The sequence below is a fragment of the Lathamus discolor genome, chromosome Z (genome assembly GCF_037157495.1).
Source record: "Lathamus discolor isolate bLatDis1 chromosome Z, bLatDis1.hap1, whole genome shotgun sequence".
In the NCBI taxonomy this organism is placed as follows: Eukaryota; Metazoa; Chordata; class Aves; order Psittaciformes; family Psittacidae; genus Lathamus; species Lathamus discolor.
The window spans coordinates 28,445,881-28,465,924 of record NC_088909.1 but is presented as its reverse complement, the minus strand read 5'-3'; the positions used below and the strand labels follow the sequence as shown (position 1 = coordinate 28,465,924).

Here is a 20,044-nt window from a genome sequence, read left to right as displayed (position 1 = left end):
TTTAAGAAAAAAATCTAGACCTGTAACACACTCCTTGATCCAAAAAGGAAAAAAAAAAAATCCGTAAGTTTTGTGGTACAGCTACAAACCTAACACTTTCCTGTGCTTAAAAATATATTTCAGAAATGTCTATGAAGTAGATTGAAGTAATACTCTCATATGAATCATTTAAGCAACAGGTTATGGTTCTGTTGATTTCCATTTCAATATTATTACAGAAGATACAGATTAAGACAAGAAAAAAAGCATTTATTTTTTCCAGCAAAAAACAAAGGCATCAGCATCAACACTTCCTTTGGTAGATAAAGGAAAACAGAAATGTGACAGAAATCATATAAAAGGAGTGACAAGCAAAGTTATAGATGTGACCATACTGACTGTGTGCTGGGGTCACTGTAAGGAAATGGGATGGTGAAATAATCAGCATTCTTTTTGTAGTGGCATAGAACACACAAAATCAAATAAAAGTGTCCTGCAAGAAGGGAGCAGCAAAAGAGTTCACAACATGTTTAAAAAAAAAAAAAAATCTAAATTTTTGAAGTAACTGAATTTTTTGAAGTAATCTAAATTTTTTGGTCTGTGTCTTCAATGTTGCATAAGCAGAAATTTCCACACCAGCTATTGCCTACCTCAAACTGATTTCTTCAGTTCATTTACACCAGTCAAAGCTTCATGCTTTGAAAACACCTGCCTGCAAGAAATTCAGAAATTCTGAACATCTAGGTAGCTGTCAACTCCTTGTTAGTGCAACTAATGGGTACTGACTGTACTTCAAAGTTACGACAATACAGTCAAGTTACAAACAAGTTTTAATTTTGCTGACAGTATTCGCTTAGCTAACTTAAGAGTTATGCTGATCATGTCCTACACAACACTTTGTATGCTAGTGTTCTGATTGATAGTAAATCAGAAAGAATTGAGGAACTTCTGAATAGAAAAAGTTATACAGCTCCCTTCGTCTCATTCTATTCCGTTTTCCTTATTCCCTGAATAAAAGGGCAGGTGTATAATGTGAATCCATTTCAACAGCAATATAAAAGAACATTCTGGGATTTTAAATATTATGGGAATGTGCAGAAATTATCAGCAGTATATTATATGAACTAATAATATGCTTTTTGATTAAACATGTATGCGTTTCGGATGGGATTGGCTAATTTGTTAAAGCTCGTCAGATATTTCCCATAGTTACGACCTGATAACTTATAATGAATGTGAAAAGCCACAACTGTTGTGTGTACATACTAATGAACGATAAATTTGTATTTTACATATGTGCTCCTTATCACACAATGGTGACAGCGCTCAGTTTGCAGCCACTTACTCATTCAAATCTACTATAAAATTTTACTTCTGCAGCACCACTTACAGACTATGATAGTAAAGCAAACAGAAAATCCCTTCTCCACCATGATTATAAATTTATTCTTGACAAAAGCAACCACAACTTCCTTCCCCGTTTTGCCACGCTCCATCTTGGCCTTCTCATCCTCCCGCCATGTTCTTATCCTAATCTGTTGTATCACAAACTAAAAGCTCTCATCTCTGAAAAGCTACTGCTGTAATCATGCCACATCCTTCCAGCATTACCAGTGTAATTTCAGAATAGCTCGCCTACATTGTAAGCACAGAAATTTAGACTGTAAACTTTTCAAGGACTGAAGAAAGTCTTTGTTTTCATATACAAGTAAGGGCTGCTAATTCTTTGCTGCATTTTCCATCTCATTTCTCCTTTAAAGTCCATTGCCTCCATCTCCTTTAATGGATTGTGTCACAGGTTTTTTGAAAGCCAAAATATTTTTTATCACTTTGTTTACCCTTGTATTGCACTGCTTTGATGAATGAAAAGCTTTTTAATCTACTATTGATGAGTAATTTTTTTAGAAGACATAAGTTGAAAACTACTATATTTGGTATTGTGAGTCTTGAGTTGTAACTACATTTTGTTGCAGATCACAAGTACCAAAATATGAGTCCATTTTATTAGAAATTATCTATTGTTGCCCAGCACTCCACTACAGATTCTGCTTTTAGGTAAACACGTTTTTGCCAAGAATTCATCAGGTTTGACACATTTTACTCTCTGAACAAAGTGATTTGTCACAGCTTCTTGGTTTGCTTTGGAACCGCCTTTTTAGCTCCTTTTTCTCTGACAACGCTTCTTCATTAACCTAAGACACGGTATGTCTAGAGGAGGTCCTTCTCCAACAGCTTTCATGGTGGAGCCTACTGTTGATAGACCCCTGTGTCCTCACCAGTGGCTGTACAGTCCTTCGCAGGAAGACAAAAACTTCCCCAACCACCAGGTGCCTTTGCAGGAGGAGCTGGTTGATGAAGATGAATGGAGGGATGGGTTGTGTATAACTCCCTTCTCAATAACATCACAGAGGAGATCAGGAATAAATCAAGTAGGCATGCTAGGCAAACCAAAGTACTTCTGATCTGACATACTTTATTAAAACTGAAAACCTGAACAATGATTGGGGTATTCCTACTCGTTACCTTCAAAAATAGCCCTTGCAACACGGAATAAAGAAATGTTCTACCTAGTTTAAAAGAAAGAAAACAAAGCTATTTTCTACAAAAGATACCCACATTTCTGGAACAGGTTGCCCAGGGAGATGCTGAATGCACCATCCTTGGAGATATTCAAGGCCAGGATGGATGTAGTTCTGGTCAACCTGATGTAGTTGAGTATGTCTCTGGTCATTGCAGGGGTTGGACTAGATAATCTTTAAAGGTCCCTTCCAACACAAACTATTCTATGATTCTATGCTTTCTAACCCATGCTTTTGGCTGATAAGCAGCAAACTACACAAATCATCCAACAAAAGTATCCTTAACCCTGAAGACATGTAAACAGATACACACATATCTGGATACAACCAAACAAAAGGGACTACTAACCCTGTATCACTCCCCAGCACTGAGCTTTTCTTATGCTTTTATTTGTGCAAAAATTGATATTGTGAACTATCACTTCAGAAAGCAAACAATGTGAAAACATTCAAGCACAAGATGGTTGCAACATCCAGTATAAAAGGAAGCATCTTGTCTATTAGAGGAAAACACTGTCTAAACACGTTATTTAAATTGCCTTGCATTTACAGCCTATAGAAACTAGATCCTTATTTATGCAAGCCTGAAAACTGTGTTAACAGAAAAACAATTTATTACTGTGTATATTTACCTGGGTTATCTTTATTAAAGCATAAGGGTGGTGAGGCACTGGAATGGGCTGCCCAGGGAAGTTGTGAATCCTCCATCCCTGGAGGTGTTCAAAGCCAGGTTGTACAGAGCCTTGGGTGATGTGGTTTAGTGGGAGGTGCCCCTGTCCATGTCAGGGGGTTGGAACTAGATGTTCTTAAGGTCCTTTCCAATCCTAACTATTCTATGATTCTGTAATACAAAACTTTATTTTCTGGTATTCAGAAATCCAGAAATAACTTGCTCTGCAGAAGCAAGATATAAACCAGGAAGAACTGTTTTTGACATGTTCCCAGCACAAAACTTCTCCAGTTAAACTAGTACTATCAAATGTACCAGAAATATCTTCCCAGAAGTATCTTTCCTTGCTGCAGGGAAACTAGTAACAGTACCAAAGACAGCCACATGAGGTTTCAATATAGTATCATTAGCATAATTACTCTCCAGGGACTTCAGCTGAACAGGACAAAGGCATTTGAAGGCAGCAATTACCATTAAGATCATTTTGGTTTGAGGAAAATTATTCCAAAAAGTGGAAGCTGAATTTATCTTAACCTATATTCAGGTGAAGTGTACATTCAAAAGCACAGAGCAAGATTCTTTGGAGGTGAAGGTTTCATAGCTCCTAAACAAGACCAAGAGTGTCAGCAGTTCTTGTGGCTTTAAAGGTATTTTCTTGCATGATTTTTACCAGTCTTTATAGCAGCTGGTCACTGAAAACCTTCCTACTGACAACAGTTAAACTGGTATGTCCAGAAATGGTTAAACCAAAATCCAATATAAGTAATGAAACAAAAGATGGCAAAAAAGAATCTGATAGAAAAAAAAAAACAATTTGCAGTGGGAAGGACAGTCAGGTGGTAGCTACGCAAATTTTTGGAGTTCACAGGAAAAGCGTATAAGCATATGAGTGATGGGTATTAGTTCTGATCTGTTTATGCATTTTTTTCCCCTAAAAATGACCCACAGCCTTACAGGTATTATATTGTTCATGCAAGCTCCTTAATTCAATAGAAGCATCTACTGCATAATCTTTGATACAAGAATGAGATGCAAAGTAATGACCACAGGCCCATTTCCTGCAGTCGTCTATCCAACTCCAGAATAAACCCCTACCAGCAATACTAACTAATCAAGTGCCAGAGTAGTTACACCAGTAATAATAAGGCATATATGAACCATTATCATATATATGAACCATTATCATATTTATGAACTCTCATTTGAAGGAACTCTACTTAGAATGGAGATAACAAAATTAGCTGTCATCTTTCAGGAGGCAACTGATCACCTTCTCTCATGAATTTATACTATGAAAAAAATTTTCATCTCTTTCTTAATAGAAATAGTGCCATTAGCATAAAAATCATCATGCACAACTCTCAAAAGATTGATTTGTTTTAGCATCTTTGAGTAAACTATGAGAAACAGCACAGCAATTGATATATTTTTTGGAAGCTAGATAATCTGTGCGTGCCCACAAAGCCAGCATCATTACAACTGGAGAAGCTAAATGTGGGTGGGCAATACCAGAAAATTAAGCTGAAGATTCATGGTCAGCACCATTGGAATGAACATTCCCACCAATTCAAGTCTTGTGACAAAGCCTTAACCTGGCACCAATGGGCCAGTTCTGCTGAAGTGACAGCGCTTGTGACAGCTCAACATGGACTTCCTTTCAGCACCGGTTGCTCACCTACACTTTCCAAATCTTTGTGAAGCACATAAATATTGTGAAATAATTTACCATCCCTTGAAGAACCTACAGACATTACAGGACTCCACCTTAACAGCTGTCTCAACATCTGGTAAAGGGTCCAGGAGAAACTGAACGGACAGCCTGCCATAAATCTGGGCTCTTGACCAGTAGCATCTGTTGAAGTCTTTCATCCCAGGCCTGAGCTGCAGGCAGAGGACCTGCTGTCCCAGCACAGGCGCACTGACATTCCACTATATACAGAGGGAATGTACATTCGACATTTCTGTCACTTAGACCCACATTGGATCCCATGACAGGAAATGCAACGCCAGCTCCACAAGATAGAATAGAAAATAAAGAAATAAGCAAATCAACTGGCTGCTGCCTACCAATTTTCAAGGACAAGTCAGGTCAGGGACTTTGACAAATGAAGTGCTCTGGCTCAAGCAGCATCTGGAGAAGGAATCAGTTTATCCCAGGAGTCATTCTCCTAAAGCATCAGTCTTGGATGTGTTACCTCCAGGTTTGCCTCATTCATTGCTGCTGACCAGGAAGTTCTATCATCCAAGTGGACTGGCACATGCCCAAACACAGTAGAGTAAGGAGATGAACTGATTTTCTTGCACAAGCAGATGGCTTGCTAGAAATTCCATGGATATTCCCAGATAATTAGAGCTGTCTCAAATGTAAACAAGCTCCAGAAGAGATACTTTCTTTACACCATTACAGATATACTTCATTTGCCCTAGCTATATGTGCAACCTGGTGGCATGTACAGCCTCCTGGGTTAATTCCTCCAAGGAGGATTGTTAAACAGAATGGGAATTACTTTGAAACTCAAGGCAATTTGGTCAAATGCCAAATATGCTGAGAGGTGTTGCAGTATCCCTCTCCCTAATTTCACTCCCCACCCTGTTCCCTTCATGCATTTTAGAGGCAAACTGTGCAAAAATTTCTTATAAGGAAAACCTAGAGTCACAAAAGAGAACGAACTGGATGAGGGAACTGAGTGTACCCTCAGCAAGTTCACTGATGACACAAAACTGGGAGGAGTGGCTGACACACCAGAAGGCTGTTTTGCCATTCAGTGAGACCTGGACAGGCTGGAGAGTTGGGCGGGGAGAAACTTGATGAAATTCAACAAGGGCAAGTGTAGAGTCTTGCATCTGGGGAAGAACAACCCCATGTACCAGTACAGGTAGGGGGCTGACCTGCTGGAAAGTAGTGAAGGGGAAAGGGACCTGGGGGTCCTGGTGGATAGGAGGATGACCATGAGCCAGCAATGTGCTCTTGTGGCCAAGAAGGCAAATGGCATCCTAGGGTGGTTAGTAGGTCAAGAGAGGTTCTCCTCCCCCTCTACTCAGCCTTGGTGAGGCCGCATCTGGAATACTGCGTCCAGTTCTGGGCCCCTCTGTTCAAGAAGGACAGGGAATTGCTGGAAAGAGTCCAGCGCAGAGCCACAAAGATGATTAAGGGAGTGGAACACCTCCCTTATGGGGAGAGGCTGAGGGAGCTGGGTCTCTTTAGCTTGGAGAAAAGGAGACTGAGGGGTGACCTCATCAATGTTTACAAATATGTAAAGGGTAGGTGTCAGGATGATGGAGCTAGGCTTTTTTCAGTGATATCCAGTGATAGGACAAGGGGCAATGGGTGTAAACTGGAGCATAGGAAGTTCCACGTTAACATCAGGAAGAACTTCTTTACTGTAAGAGTGACAGAGCACTGGAACAGGTTGCCCAGGGGGGTTGTGGAGTCTCCTACACTGGAGATATTCAAGGCCCGCCTGGACAAGTTCCTGTGTGATGTACTGTAGGTTACCCTGCTCTTGCAGGGGGGTTGGACTAGATGATCTTTTGAGGTCCCTTCCAACCCTTGGGATTCTGTGATTCTGTGATTGGGATTCTGTATATTCTTAGTTCTGGAGATAACATTTGACAGGAGAATACCACTCTTCATTTATTAGTAAATAACAAATAGTATGCAAGATATTCCTACAGCAAATTTTATTACCAGATTATTCATCTTACTTGTGAAAAAAATAATTTACAAGCTATCTTATCCTATGGGAATGTAAAGCTTATTACTGGCCTCAGTCTTTAGTTACCAGAAGTATAAAGAGCCTTGATAAATTACAGAGTAAGACTTGAAAATACATTTGGAGTGTAAAATAAAGCCCTAGAAACAAAGTGAATTAAAGGAGTTTTTCATGACCCCTTCTTCTTTTTTAAAAGCTTATTTTCAGTTTTAGGGGTCATTCTACACTTCTTCCCATTCTGTTCAGCACTGGTGAGGCCACATCAAGCATTGTCAAGGCCACCTGGTACAAGAGACATACAGACACAGCACAAATTTAGACGACCCTGCTTGGGCAAGAGGTTCAACTGGGCTGTCTCTAGAGGTCCCTGCAAACCTTGACCATTCTGTGATGCTCTATCACTTTGTAATATCGTAATAAATAAAGCATAAGCTGACCTCAGCTACCTTTCTTCAAAGTGCCATTTTGCCTTCCACCTCTGGTTGGACTGAGATGGCAGTGCTGTTATTGGCATTCAGAACTACCACCCTCTTCACCCGTTAAGAGAAGAGTCTTAGATACCAAGATACATATAAAACCTGAACACTTCCAAAACAATCCTGGCATTTATGCTGCTGCCCTCACATACATTGCAACTTAAACCCTTCCCCTCACATTCCAGTATTATTCTGTGAAAGAAATGCATTATTTTCAAAGGTACAGCAAGAAATACTGCGTATGACTGCATAAAGATGATGTTGCTTCCTGCGTGCACTCTACAGTGTACTTTATCCATACTCTCAAAAACCCCAAGAGTATAATAGTTGAAAAAAAAAAATTGCTCTTTTAAGCAGAATAAATGAAAACACTCATGGAATGAATTAAATCTGACTTTCATCTGTGCATAATTATTCAGTTTCCAACACATGCAAAAAGAATGAGCCATTTTCATTTTAAGATGGTTATTGGGAGTTAGTTACATGGCTGTCTCAGCACATTTTTTCAGGTATACATGCACTTGCACTCTTGATACATGCACTAAGTAAATAAGGAAATAAAAGCAGTCTGCAAGGAGATGAAATCACACTGAAAATACAAAATAACACGCTTTTTTTTCTGTCTAAATCAAACCTTAAATTCCTAAAACAATCAAACTGTGAATCATTAAAATCATGTCTGCTTTTCCTTCCTCTATTTTTTCTAAAGACTAATTCTCAGGGAGATGCAGCAATACCCTAGTTTCTAACAGTTAGGTGTTTCTATCATCTCTGAAACTTGCAATGCCACGCACAAAAATACGCTCTCTTGCCTGAAGAGTGCAGAATTGCCCTGCAAGTTGTGTCAAACATGGCACATGAACGATAACTCAAGTGGGAGATAAAGACAGGTGTCACATCCATATCAAATATGATATATGAACAATTAGCTGTCTCCATTTCAAAATGAGACAAATACCTGAAGCCAACATACATGCAATATGCACCATTCCCTCAGAAAAAAATAATCTGTAGTCATTGTATTTAAAAATACACTGTCCATATCTTCACAATAGAAGACCATACTAAAATATTCCTAGCTTACTTTTCCATATTATTAATCATAATCAATTATATACATAAATATAAATGTACTTTATGTAATCTAGGTTATTCAGGAGTATTTAAGTTATATGCCAAAATTATATTTTAAATTCTACAAAATATAACTACCAAAACATGGCATTTGAATTATTTTGAATTAATTTTAAAGCAAATACAGCAATAGTGTCATTACCTGTAAAACAACACTAAACTGCTTCAAAGAGGAACTTCCTTACTGCTGGTGATATTCACATGTCAAAAGACCAATAACACTGGTTTGTTAAACAGAAATGGCAAAAACATTTGAAAAATAAGACTCAAATTTTTCAGACAAGGGCAGATTTATTTGACTATGTGCTGCCTAAATATTTTTACATGTTTAATTGCTATTAAGGAATGACAGTGTGCTACAGCCATAAAATCCACAGAATTCCACAAACTACTCAGCAGAAGGCAGGTATCCAAGAGCAAATTAAAAGGAAGAGTGGCAGTTTTCAAACCACCATAACTGTAAGTAACTAAATTACTAAGATTCTTCTGTTAACATGGAGAATTTAGGAAAAAAAAAAAAAACTACAACAGTGGGATTTCAGCAAATCTTCTGTATTGTCAGCTACTGCAGACATAAGTCTGCCAGTGCCTGATACTTCTGTCTGTATGATTTTGTATACTCTAAACTGAAGAAACAGTTTTCCTCATTCTCTATTATCCACTTAGGGCATGCAGTTTCCATCAAAACCAAGCATTTAATTATTTTCAAAACAGAGTTCTTAACTACCCACATTTTAAAGCAGGATGCATATAATACCATACCAGAGCACGTTAGACCTTATTAAAAAACCCTGATTTCCTACCTTAACAGGTCCAAATTGAGAAGTTCCTCCAGCTTTCACCTACCTAAAACAGTATTACCTGAGTGAGTTTAAACATCTTTAGCTTCACACAGATACCTGCAAATCTGGATTAGCCTCCTGAGCTGGCGGCTCCTCAGTACTGTTCACCTCCCGCTGGTAGAAGGAGCTCTGTGCAAGCATCATTTCACTGCTGCTGTGAACTGCAGCTACTCAGAATGAAAGTAAGAGAAGTCTTGGTACATGAATATGTTTCAACACATATTCAGGGGAAATGACTCAATTATCTCCACTTCTTTAAACATTGAAAGCTGCTTCCTTCCCCCACCGCCACTGCAGAAGATGCTGTAAGCTGAAGAGTTCTAAAGTTTATTTATTAAATATTGGTGTGACAGAAATTTTAAAGTTTAACTGTTACACATAAAATTATAGATCATCCCTACACTGACTTTTTTTCAAATACCACCTTGAGCAGAGCAGCATTAAACTTATGTGTTTGTTGTAATAAATGAATATATAAGGATTTCATTAAAATAAAAAAGAACACATACTTTCTATCCTAATATATTAACTCTGAAAATATTTTGAGATTTAAAAGCAGTATTTGATACCACCTGATATTCATCTCACAAAATTTTAGAAAAAGTTCTTCTTGGTTATTACAGAAAGATATTAAATAGAAGTTGAGATAATAAGGAAGCTGTAAAAATGTAGATTTAATCCAACTGAGTTTCAATATGCATTCAGTTACAACTGAAAAAGTATTCCACAACTGTATACACTTTGTTATGTGTTTGGCATATGAACCTGTCCAGTTTTACATACAATATGACAATTTATTTCTTCCATCTCTATTCACTGAAGAAAATCTTTAATTTAGCTTGAATCTTGAATATGGGAAAAGAAACCATTTTCCTCAAAATCTGTATATCTCTTTGACTTTAACTTTTTTATTTCTGTTCCTTTAATATCCCTGTGCATTTGACTGCTTCTGATCTATGGGGTTTCAGTTTTCTGGGATTCTCTTTCTCTGCAGTACACATAATATTCCACAGCCAGCAAGAAATGAGAAGCATTTGAAAATGAGGGTTTTCTCTTCCTAGGCCTCTCATAGTAAATAGTAACATTCGTGCACCCCTGACCACAGTTCCAGAGAACAAGAAGCATGTATGGTTTTGTTCTTGTTTAATGGCAATTTCCAAAGACTTCATGTGTTTTCCATACAGTAAAAGGAAGCAATGGAGGCCAAAACACTATGGAAAGAAGAAAGTGTAAAGCATATGTTTCTTAAAGCAGATAGATTTTTTTTAATCTATCACTGCTCTCTGCCTTCAAAGCAAGAAATCCCATTTGCTCCAAACTAATAAATGCTAAAAGACAGGTACTTATATACAGCTAAAATCCCTCTGGGAAGAGCTCTCTGAAGAAGTGGCTTAAAAGATGGTAAAGCAACCATCGCTTTTCATAATGATGAAAGAAATCACTTTGCTACTCAAGACCACAAAAACACACTGGAATAGGGATGCTGCTGATGGGCACCCAGCCCAATGAGCCCCTTTGACTTGTGGATAGAACAGGGAGATGGAGATCACTGAATTTCCCATCAGGTGCAATGTTGGTAAGGTATCCTCTTCTTGACCGATGCCCCCCGAACTCTCCATAATCTGCCAGTCGCAACAGCCACTCTCCTGAGTCCTCATGCTGAGGGCTTCCCCAAACCCACTGATAACTTCTCTTGGATACCAGCAAATGGGCAAAGGAAGTGAGGGAAGGACTGAGAAATACCATCCAGAGTGCTCACATGGATGCCTGGATGAAAAGGCATGATCCTGAGCATCCCACCGACACATACATGTAATGATGTGCAACTCCCATGAAGAAAGTCTATTTCTGGACTTCTTTTTCTGTTGTTTTTCTGAAAATGCAATGTGTCCCTCTTAGTTTCTGAAGAGTCATGATTATATAGTGTTGCACTAACAAATGTTTTGCAAATTTGGGTTTTGAAACCCTATTACAATAGGTGAGAAATCAGTTATTTGGAAGGTACGAAAGGTCTCACAGCTGTCTCCTATAAGAATTAAACAGAATGGACTTGTGACACTATAGAGTGCTTAAAATGTGCATTTTCTGGTGAAGCTCACATGCCAATAAACACACACAGTACAAACACTTTCTACAGCATCTACGTGTACATTTCAGTTAGATGACTTTGCTGTTTAAACAACTATCTGGAAGGTCTTGCGAGCTCCTGCATCTGCAACAAAGCAATCCTGAGCACAAACACAGGCAGAGCAGAGACTGGATTGGAGCAGCCCTGAGGAGAAGGACTTGAGTGTGTTGGGTGACAAGAAGCTCCTCATGACCCAACTTCCGTGTGAGCTTGAGCCCACAACCACCCGTGTGCTGGGCTGCATCCCCAGGGATGCTGTGAGGGCTGGAGCAGCTCTGCCCTGGAGACAGGCTGAGAGAGCTGGGGTGGTTCAGCCTGGAGAAGAGAGACCTTATAGCAGCTCCAGTGCCTAAAGGGGCTACAGGAAACCTGGAGAGGGGCTTTGGACAAGGGCCTGTAGGGACAGGACAAGGGGGAATGGCTTTAACCTGACAGAGGGGAGATTGAGATGAGATCTTAGGCAGAAGCTTTTCCCTGTGAAGGTGGTGAGGCCCTGGCACAGGCTGCCCAGAGAAGCTGTGGCTGCCTTATCCCTGCCAGAGTTCAAGGCCAGGCTGGATGGGGCTTGGAGCAACCTGGTCTAGTGCAAGATGTCCCTGTGTGTGGCAGGGGGCTGGAACTGGATGAGCTTTCAGGTCCTTCTGATGCAAAACAGTCTGTGATTCTGTGATAAAAGGATTACAAAGAAGGTCATGCAAAGGAGGCCAAAAGAGCCGGATCTGCTCCTCTTGGAGAAGGCTTGGGGAATCTTAGCTGAGGGTATAAATATCAGACAGGGTGAGTACGAAAGATGGAGTCATGCTCCTCTCTGCAGAGCCCAGAGTCAGTACAAGGGGCAATGTGCACAAACTGGAATACAGAAAACTCTATTTGTACATGAGGAAAAAAGCTTTATACTGTGAGGCTGGTCAAACACTGGATGAGGTTGTCCAGAAGTCTCCATCCTTGGAGACACTCAAAACCCAGCTGGACACAGTTGCAGGCAACCCGCACTAGGTGACCCTGCTATGAGCAGGCTGGGCAAAATGATCTCAAGAGGTCTCTGCCAACCCCAGCCACTTGATGCTTCTGTGAAAATCTTTACTTTTTATCTGACAATGTAAAAAGAAAATAACTGTTTGGGGAACTGCTGATTAGAACCTCATTTTTCAAGACACTTTATTCTAAAAGTCTTCCTAGATTTGCCAATTAAATAACTACCAATACTAGATTAACTTAAAGAACCCTATGATAAAGTTCAATTTAAAAAAAACAACCAAACAGACAAACAAATAATGAAACAACCAAACAGAAAAACAAATAACGAAACCCCAAACAAACAAAATAAACCCAACACGAGGTTCAGTGAAAATCCATATTAAGAAACAAAATAAGAAATGTCAATTATTATTTTCTTACAAGCTACTCAAATATTTGTTTTCACATTCTCTAAGCTCTATACAGATTGTTTTGCAAACCAATGTGCACAATAATATGAACAGTATGTACAAAAATGTAACAAACTAGATTATTTAATAGAATTTATTTAGATTATTTAAATAAAATAATTTAGAAAATTTAATCTTTTAAGTCACTGCCTTGATAAAAATGAGAGGATAACGCATCTTCTTGCTACATAAAGTATTCTGAAATTTCTCACTTCAGCTGAACTGGCTGCTTTGCACAAGAATGCCCACCAGTACTGCTAACATACACATTGGTCCACCACTCACCACGTTGCCCATATTCAGAGCTCAAAGGCTTGTTCATAAACCATGTGCTATAGAAGCCATTAGTTTCTGCTGTGAATATGTACAATGGCTTACATATCTGCTTTGTTTTACTTACGATTATGTTTCTGAAGCAGTTTGGTCACTCTAAAGGTATAAATGATCAAAGGGTAGGTAAGTTTAAGGACAAGGGCAGAATATGGATTTGGTAATCTGATAAAATTAAACCTGCTACAGTGTAAGGTTAGTCTACCACATTCCGTTATAAATAGTTTCAATGCAAAAGCTGACCTTAGCTGTTCAGTAAAGGTGATAATTTTTATTCCTGGTTTGTCTGCTATTTGACTTGGACTGGTTTAGACTTCACTATTAATTTTTAGTACTGTGCTTCGAACTTTTGGAGAGAACTGATAAGTAAATTCATAAATTAGAAAGTTTTGTGAACTTGAAACACCAACTTCCATGTCTAATTATTTGGGGTTTTTTTATTTAGCAAAAGGATAGCATCTATGACATTTAAATACCGGTGGAACACTTACATCTCTGTCCTGGGTTTAGCAGTAGCAGTCAGTTTTGATCCTTCTTAGCAGCTGGTGCAGTGTTATGTTTTGACTTTCAGCCTGGGAACAGAGCTGATAACACCGATGTTTTTAGTTGTTGCTCAGTAATGTTTAATCTGACTAAGGACTTTGTGAGTCTCATGCTCTGCCAGGGACGAGGGGAGGCCAGGAGTAAGCAGAGACAGGACACCTGACCCAAGCTAGCCAAAGAGGTATTCCATACCACAGCACGTCATGCCCAGGGAGGTAACTGGGAGCTACCTGGAAGGGCACAGGCTCTCTTCGGGTTGCCGGGGGGGGGGGTGGGTGGGTGGGGTGGGATGGGTTCGGACTTGGTCGGCGAGTGGTATCATATTCTCTTCCCTTGTTATTTTATCTTATCATTATTATCATTGGTGGTAGCAGTAGTGATTTGCGTTATACCTTAGTTACTGGACTGTTCTTATCTCAACCCATGGGAGTTACATTCTCTCGATTCTCCTCCCCATCCCCCCCGGAGGTGGGGGTGTGGGGGTGGTGTGTGGAGGTGGGGAAGGAAAGAAAGAGGGAGAAACGGCAGGGGGAGCGAGTGGACGAGCTGTGTGACTGGGTTTAAACCACGACAATGTCAAAAATAACCACGTCCTCGTCTTAGTCCTCAGCAATTATTCTGCTAGATTTCAAAATTCCCCCTGTCTGATCAGTATACTAACCTCTGAAGATCCTGCAATGACATTTGACTTTTGCCATGCTATGAGAAAGTCAAACTAAAAGTAATTATATACTTCCACTTCTTATAGAAAGGGAAGCAAGTAAGTATAGCCCATAGATAAAGCTGTCTTCTCAGGAGATTTGTTCTTGGAATCAAATGGAAATGCAATTTCTCTCCTTCCCACTAGATCTATTCTTTTCACAGCTTCTGTTAACTTCAAGGTTATGCAGTTTACAGAAGAGAGAAGCAGGTAAAGCAACAGCACATTCCTCCTTAAGAGCAAAATGAAGTTTTGCTTCTACTAGAAAATATGTAAATTATGCCAACATAAACATATTACAGACAGATGCACTCTAGAAAGAGTCATGATGTCCCAAGTTACCTGAAACAAAAGCAAACTGAAACATCATTTTTTTCATAAAAAAAAAAAAAAAAAGTGCACTTCTTCCTCTAAAGCATTGATGAATCACTCAAATACAAAATGAATTCAGAAGCATTTAAAAGTTAGGTACAAATAAGCAATCATAGAATCACAGAATAGTTTGGATTAGAAGGGACCTTCAAAGGTCATCTAGTCCAATCCAACTGCAATGAACAGGGACATCTTCAACTAGACCAGGTTGCCTAGAACCACATACAGCCTGGCCTGGAATGAATGATAAGAGTTAATGGAGTTCTACTTAGGTATATCTCTTTTTAAGAATATATTTACTTATTCTCCATTAGTAATTATAGTTTCATGGCTCATGCATAATGGAAGATGACTATAATATCAGTTCCTGGAAATATTCCTCCAGGCCTTTTTGGATTACATATATCAAAACTCCTTTTAGAGCTTCATTACAGAAACAGTTTTCATTCATGTCTGTGAGACAACTGAATACAACTTTAGGTGATTTTGGTTAGACTACAGCTTTGTTGTAAACCAGGCAATTTGCTTGGGGGTGCCCACACACAATGCAATACCATGCAACCTGTCTCCAAAATCCAGAGCTCAGCTATGGACACAGATGAGCAACTCCATGCTAACAAACATATAAATGCCATGGAGACCTTTAAAATGTTATTTTATTGTGCTACTTTTTGATGATCTATGAAGCTTTACAGTGACATTTAAGTGGTGGGAAATAATTGAGGACAATACTCACATTTTTTATATTCTCCCACAAACACACTCTCAGTCCCATGCAAACAGGGTTAATAGCTCTTTTTACATTTCACACAAATGGGCTAAGGCAGTTCTTATCAGCTGAAAGATTTGGCAGCATTTCTGGCAGAATTCACATCCCTTTTTTTCCCTTCCTGCCCCCTCTCCTTAGAATACTTCTAACACAATACACTGGATATGTTTCTTGTAACTTCCTTTGGGTAAATCTCTCCTGTGTATTTCTTTTGCCAACCTTAACATCTTTCAAATCATAAGAACTCTCGAGGAGAAAAAGATAGCACCATGACAGGCAAAGCTACCACAGATCTTAATACTTATTTCACCTATTGAATAGAAATTACAGCTTTCTTCCCCTAATTCAAGAGCTGACTAACATTTTTGTAGGGGATTTGACAGTCAGACCCAGGGGTTTTCATCTGGTGCCACAAGTCACAGGATTTTACCCTGAAGACCTGAAAAAGTCAGGCCGCTCTTAGTAAACTAAGTGGAAACAACAGCTAAGACACAACAGCACAAATTCAGATTAAATCCGTACTCTTTGCATATTACAAACTACTTCATTTTTTAAATTTCTAGTCTGTTGCTATCACCTGTAAGATACATGTCTCAGCACAGCTGAGTAAAAAGCTACCCAGAGATCGCACAATAAAGAGCTGTTAAAGTACTTATGGAAAAGGAACTCCTGGTAAAGAATAAACCCCAGTGCTCATCAGAATTTGCTGATGCTACTGCATTTCCCCAAATGAAAGATGAACATTGTAGTAGAACTTCTAGGTCTACAAACAGAATCTTGCATAGCACTGATTCACCATTTTCAAAATCACAATTTTGAAATGCATTTTGAAATGCATTTTTAATCCAAGTGGAACTTCCAGTATATGATGCATGAAGATATAGGGTTCACGTCTGTGTGGAGAACCATGGGATGCAGAAATGTTTAAAACACACGTGTACAAATTTGCAGTTCTGCTGATTCTCTCTAATAGCCAAACGATTGGTTAACAAAGTACCCACTAAAGATGTAAGGGAAAAGAATCTTGTACAATGTATTGCATCTTACCTACTTGGAAAAAAACATTAAGGATTTTGAAATAAGTAGCTATTCCTGTAAATGAGAGACTATCCACTTACAGTTAGGTACTTACATCTTAAGAGTATTTAGCATTTAGTACTAAGGGAGATACCGTCTTACTAAATGCCAACAGAATTTAAGAAAAAGCTGTATAAACTATCTCAGTTTGGATTTGTAGCCCTGGTGCAATGTAACTGATTACGACATGAACTTGGTATTAGCAGACTCTTGAGAACTGAGTCTGGTTCCTTATTTTAGCCACTGAAAATGTACAGTGTACTTCCATAGCCACTATGGGCAGTTTCTGTGTCTGTACAGTTGTTTCTTTTCTACTGGTTAAAAATACGTATTTTTAACAAATATTCTGTCCTAATGGTACAGTTCAGATGTTAACTGAATGCAGGTGACATTGTATAGATGTCAGTTTGTTATGACAGATGTCTGGTTACAACAGAAACCTAAATTAACAGAGAAGGAAGAAGACCCAGACAGTGACACAACAGAGGACAGTTCTGCTACAAAAAAAGACATACAAGAAAAAAGGAAAAAAAAAAGATCTGTGCTGAACTAAAATAGCCTTTTAGAATACATCATGTCCATCTATTACACTTATTATAAAGACAACTATGTTCCCAGAACAGATTAACCAAACACCTCAGAGAGCACAAATATCTCATTCACCTAAGATGCCTCTTTGCATCACCTTGTCTTTAAAAAGGGTTGCCCTTTCCTATAAAGAAGTCTTCTTCAATACATCAAAGACATGACCACCATGAAAGTGTTCCAGGTAACCTTCAGGACTTTACTTTTATAACAGCCACAATGAAGAGGATGAAAGATGGGACATAGCCACTAAACAGAAAGGGACACAAGACCCACTAGAAGTAATAAAAAAATTATACACATATTTCCTTCAAATCAATCTGGTACCAGATTTTAAAGTTTGCATTAAAGTGCAATTTTGCCTGTAGTTCTGTGTGCAACCCAGGAAGGCTGTAACAAACAGCACTGTTTTGTGTAGGAGTAAGGAAGGAGGGAGCTGAGACTTTTCCTCTGGATGTGGTATTTTGTCTCTTTTTCAAAGAGAGAGCAGAGGTGCCTACTTCCAGAAGCAGTGCTGCTCTGTGAATTCCAAGGGCACATCTCTGACACTCAGCTCTGCAGCTGAAGGAGGTGCTGGATGTAAGTTTCTCCTCAAGAAAATATTAATAATGAGATATTAGTACTAACTAATAGGTTAATACCAGCCGCCTCGCTGTAGGCACACAGGGAGACTTAATGTGCAACTCAGGACTGTGCTTTCTGGTATCAGGACAGGGACTTTTGGAATTTGGTTTAACTATTCTCAGGAACCTTTAAATGCATCAGTGACTTCTGATATCCATATGTACTGTTTAATTGTTGTTACAAAGCTGCAGTATCAGAATGCTTAATCTTCTTTCCATAACTTTTCAAGTTTTAGTTAACTCCTCTTGGAGTTAACTAAGTGAGCAGCATAAATGGAAAACTATAAACCTACTCCAGCATAGAAATATATTTCTGTGCTAAATCATTCTGAAACAAGAGAATTAGTACTTTCTCATTTTAGCGGCTTGCGTATTTTTAATTTTTGAAGAATTTCTCTATGATTGTCTGTATGGCTTTTTTTTCATTTCCATAGTAATTTCTTCCAGACACTCAGAGAGAAGAATTTATGAGCTCTGGGGAAAGGCTGGACCCAAGACGCTTCAATAGCTGATAGACTGAGCAAAGCTTTGATTTCCTACAATAGCTATTTCCCAGTCTGAAAACCTGAAGAGTAGTTCCTTTTTCTACTCATATAAAAATGCATTTCTGACACTTCCCCAGGCTTCTTCCCAAACCTGTGCTGGATTCACAGCATCTTTGTAAATACAAATATTGAAGATGGACTGTTAGAGATACCATTACATCAAATAATAGCTTCAGTTTTTTCAAAGCACAGTCACTGCACAGCACACCACAGAACATTTTATTCACTGGAACACTGCAGACTTCCCTGGAAGAGAACAGAGCACTCAAACCCTCTTAATCTACTCTAGTGAAATCAGGCAACTTAGAAAAGCATCATTTTGACAGGCTGCATTATAGGACTGCATTTTCTTTTGTTCTTCATAGGCAGAAAGACACAAATTTTGTACAAAAAAATGTCGAAACATACAGATGGCTTTTTTCTTAAAAAAGTCCAAAGCTTATCACATTAGTAATGATTTACAAAAGTCTTCTGAACTTGTAAGTGCATATATTTGCACCTTCTCTTCAACAGAACTTAGATTTTATTTAGGAAGAAAACATTCCTGCCTCAAGCCGAGCTTCTATGTGTCCTCATGCTCTAATTAGCCAATTAATTTGTCAAGCAAGACCTGGAACATATCAAAGGCCAGCACAGTGGCCACATGGTGAACTTATATTAACACTTGCAAATAATATTTTTGCTTAAGAAAGAGACCAAACAGCTAAGATCAGCAGTTAGTACTAGATCAAAATCAGACTTAAGTTTCCTACTGCACATAAGAATTTCCTTCAGCATGCTGGCTGAATTCAGACTGAGCAGACTAAAATGCAACCTCACGCACCCCCCAAAATCCTCCTCATTTGCCATCTATTCTGCAGGGTACCTGCTCTCAGTGCTACCTACAACCCATCCCTTCCTCCCTGTTTTTAGCTGTCTCCTCCAGCTTAGATTTTCATACTGCAAGACAAGACTGGAAGATAGGATTGCATTCTGGAAGGCACACCACTGTCAATGAGTAACAGGATCATACTTCCTGTTTTGCTCTGTTTTTTTCCCCTGACCTTAAGCCTGATCTGTGCAGAATGAGATTAATTCCATTTAACTTGGGACAATGAAAAAGACTGAGAATTATGAATAACACGAGTGTGACCAAGAGTAGGTAATTCAAGAATGCGACTGAACTGGGTATTTCATAACTGCATTTGGTATTCTTACAGAAATCACTTGCCCCCACATGAAATCTGACACTGTTGAAAGATGTGAAAGAATAGCAATTTTTAACCAAGAAAATGGAATTAGAATTGTGTAAGAAACCATGGAGTGCTAGAAACATTTTAAAGAAGTACAACCTCCTCAGCCAAAGTCACTAATGCACACTGTACCTTTCATTAAAAAACAAAATTCAGTAAAGATTGTAATCAGTTTCCTAAACGATTGCTTTTACTAGATTTCTTCAGTAAATAAATCTTAAACACATAATGGAACTACCAATATTTTGTACAAACTGTAACTCACAGTAACAGTCAGTTATTAATGCTCCACTAATGTTAATTAGACCAAACCCAGAGAA

At 38.7% G+C, this 20,044-nt stretch overlaps 1 protein-coding gene across 3 annotated transcripts in view; it reads right to left on the bottom strand.

Moving 5' to 3' along the window:
• The window catches only part of MCTP1 (multiple C2 and transmembrane domain containing 1), a 255,065-nt gene that overhangs the window by 172,667 nt on the left and 62,354 nt on the right, over window positions 1-20,044 (bottom strand). The window contains exon 1 of one of the 3 annotated variants that reach the window (XM_065662670.1): window positions 9,451-9,552. The exons of the other annotated variants lie outside the window; for them this stretch is intronic. Within the exon in view, the coding sequence (XP_065518742.1) occupies window positions 9,451-9,537 (87 nt within the window). The 5' untranslated portion in view covers window positions 9,538-9,552. Of the gene's footprint in view, window positions 1-9,450; window positions 9,553-20,044 lie in introns of those variants that run through there. 3 annotated transcript variants of the gene reach the window in all.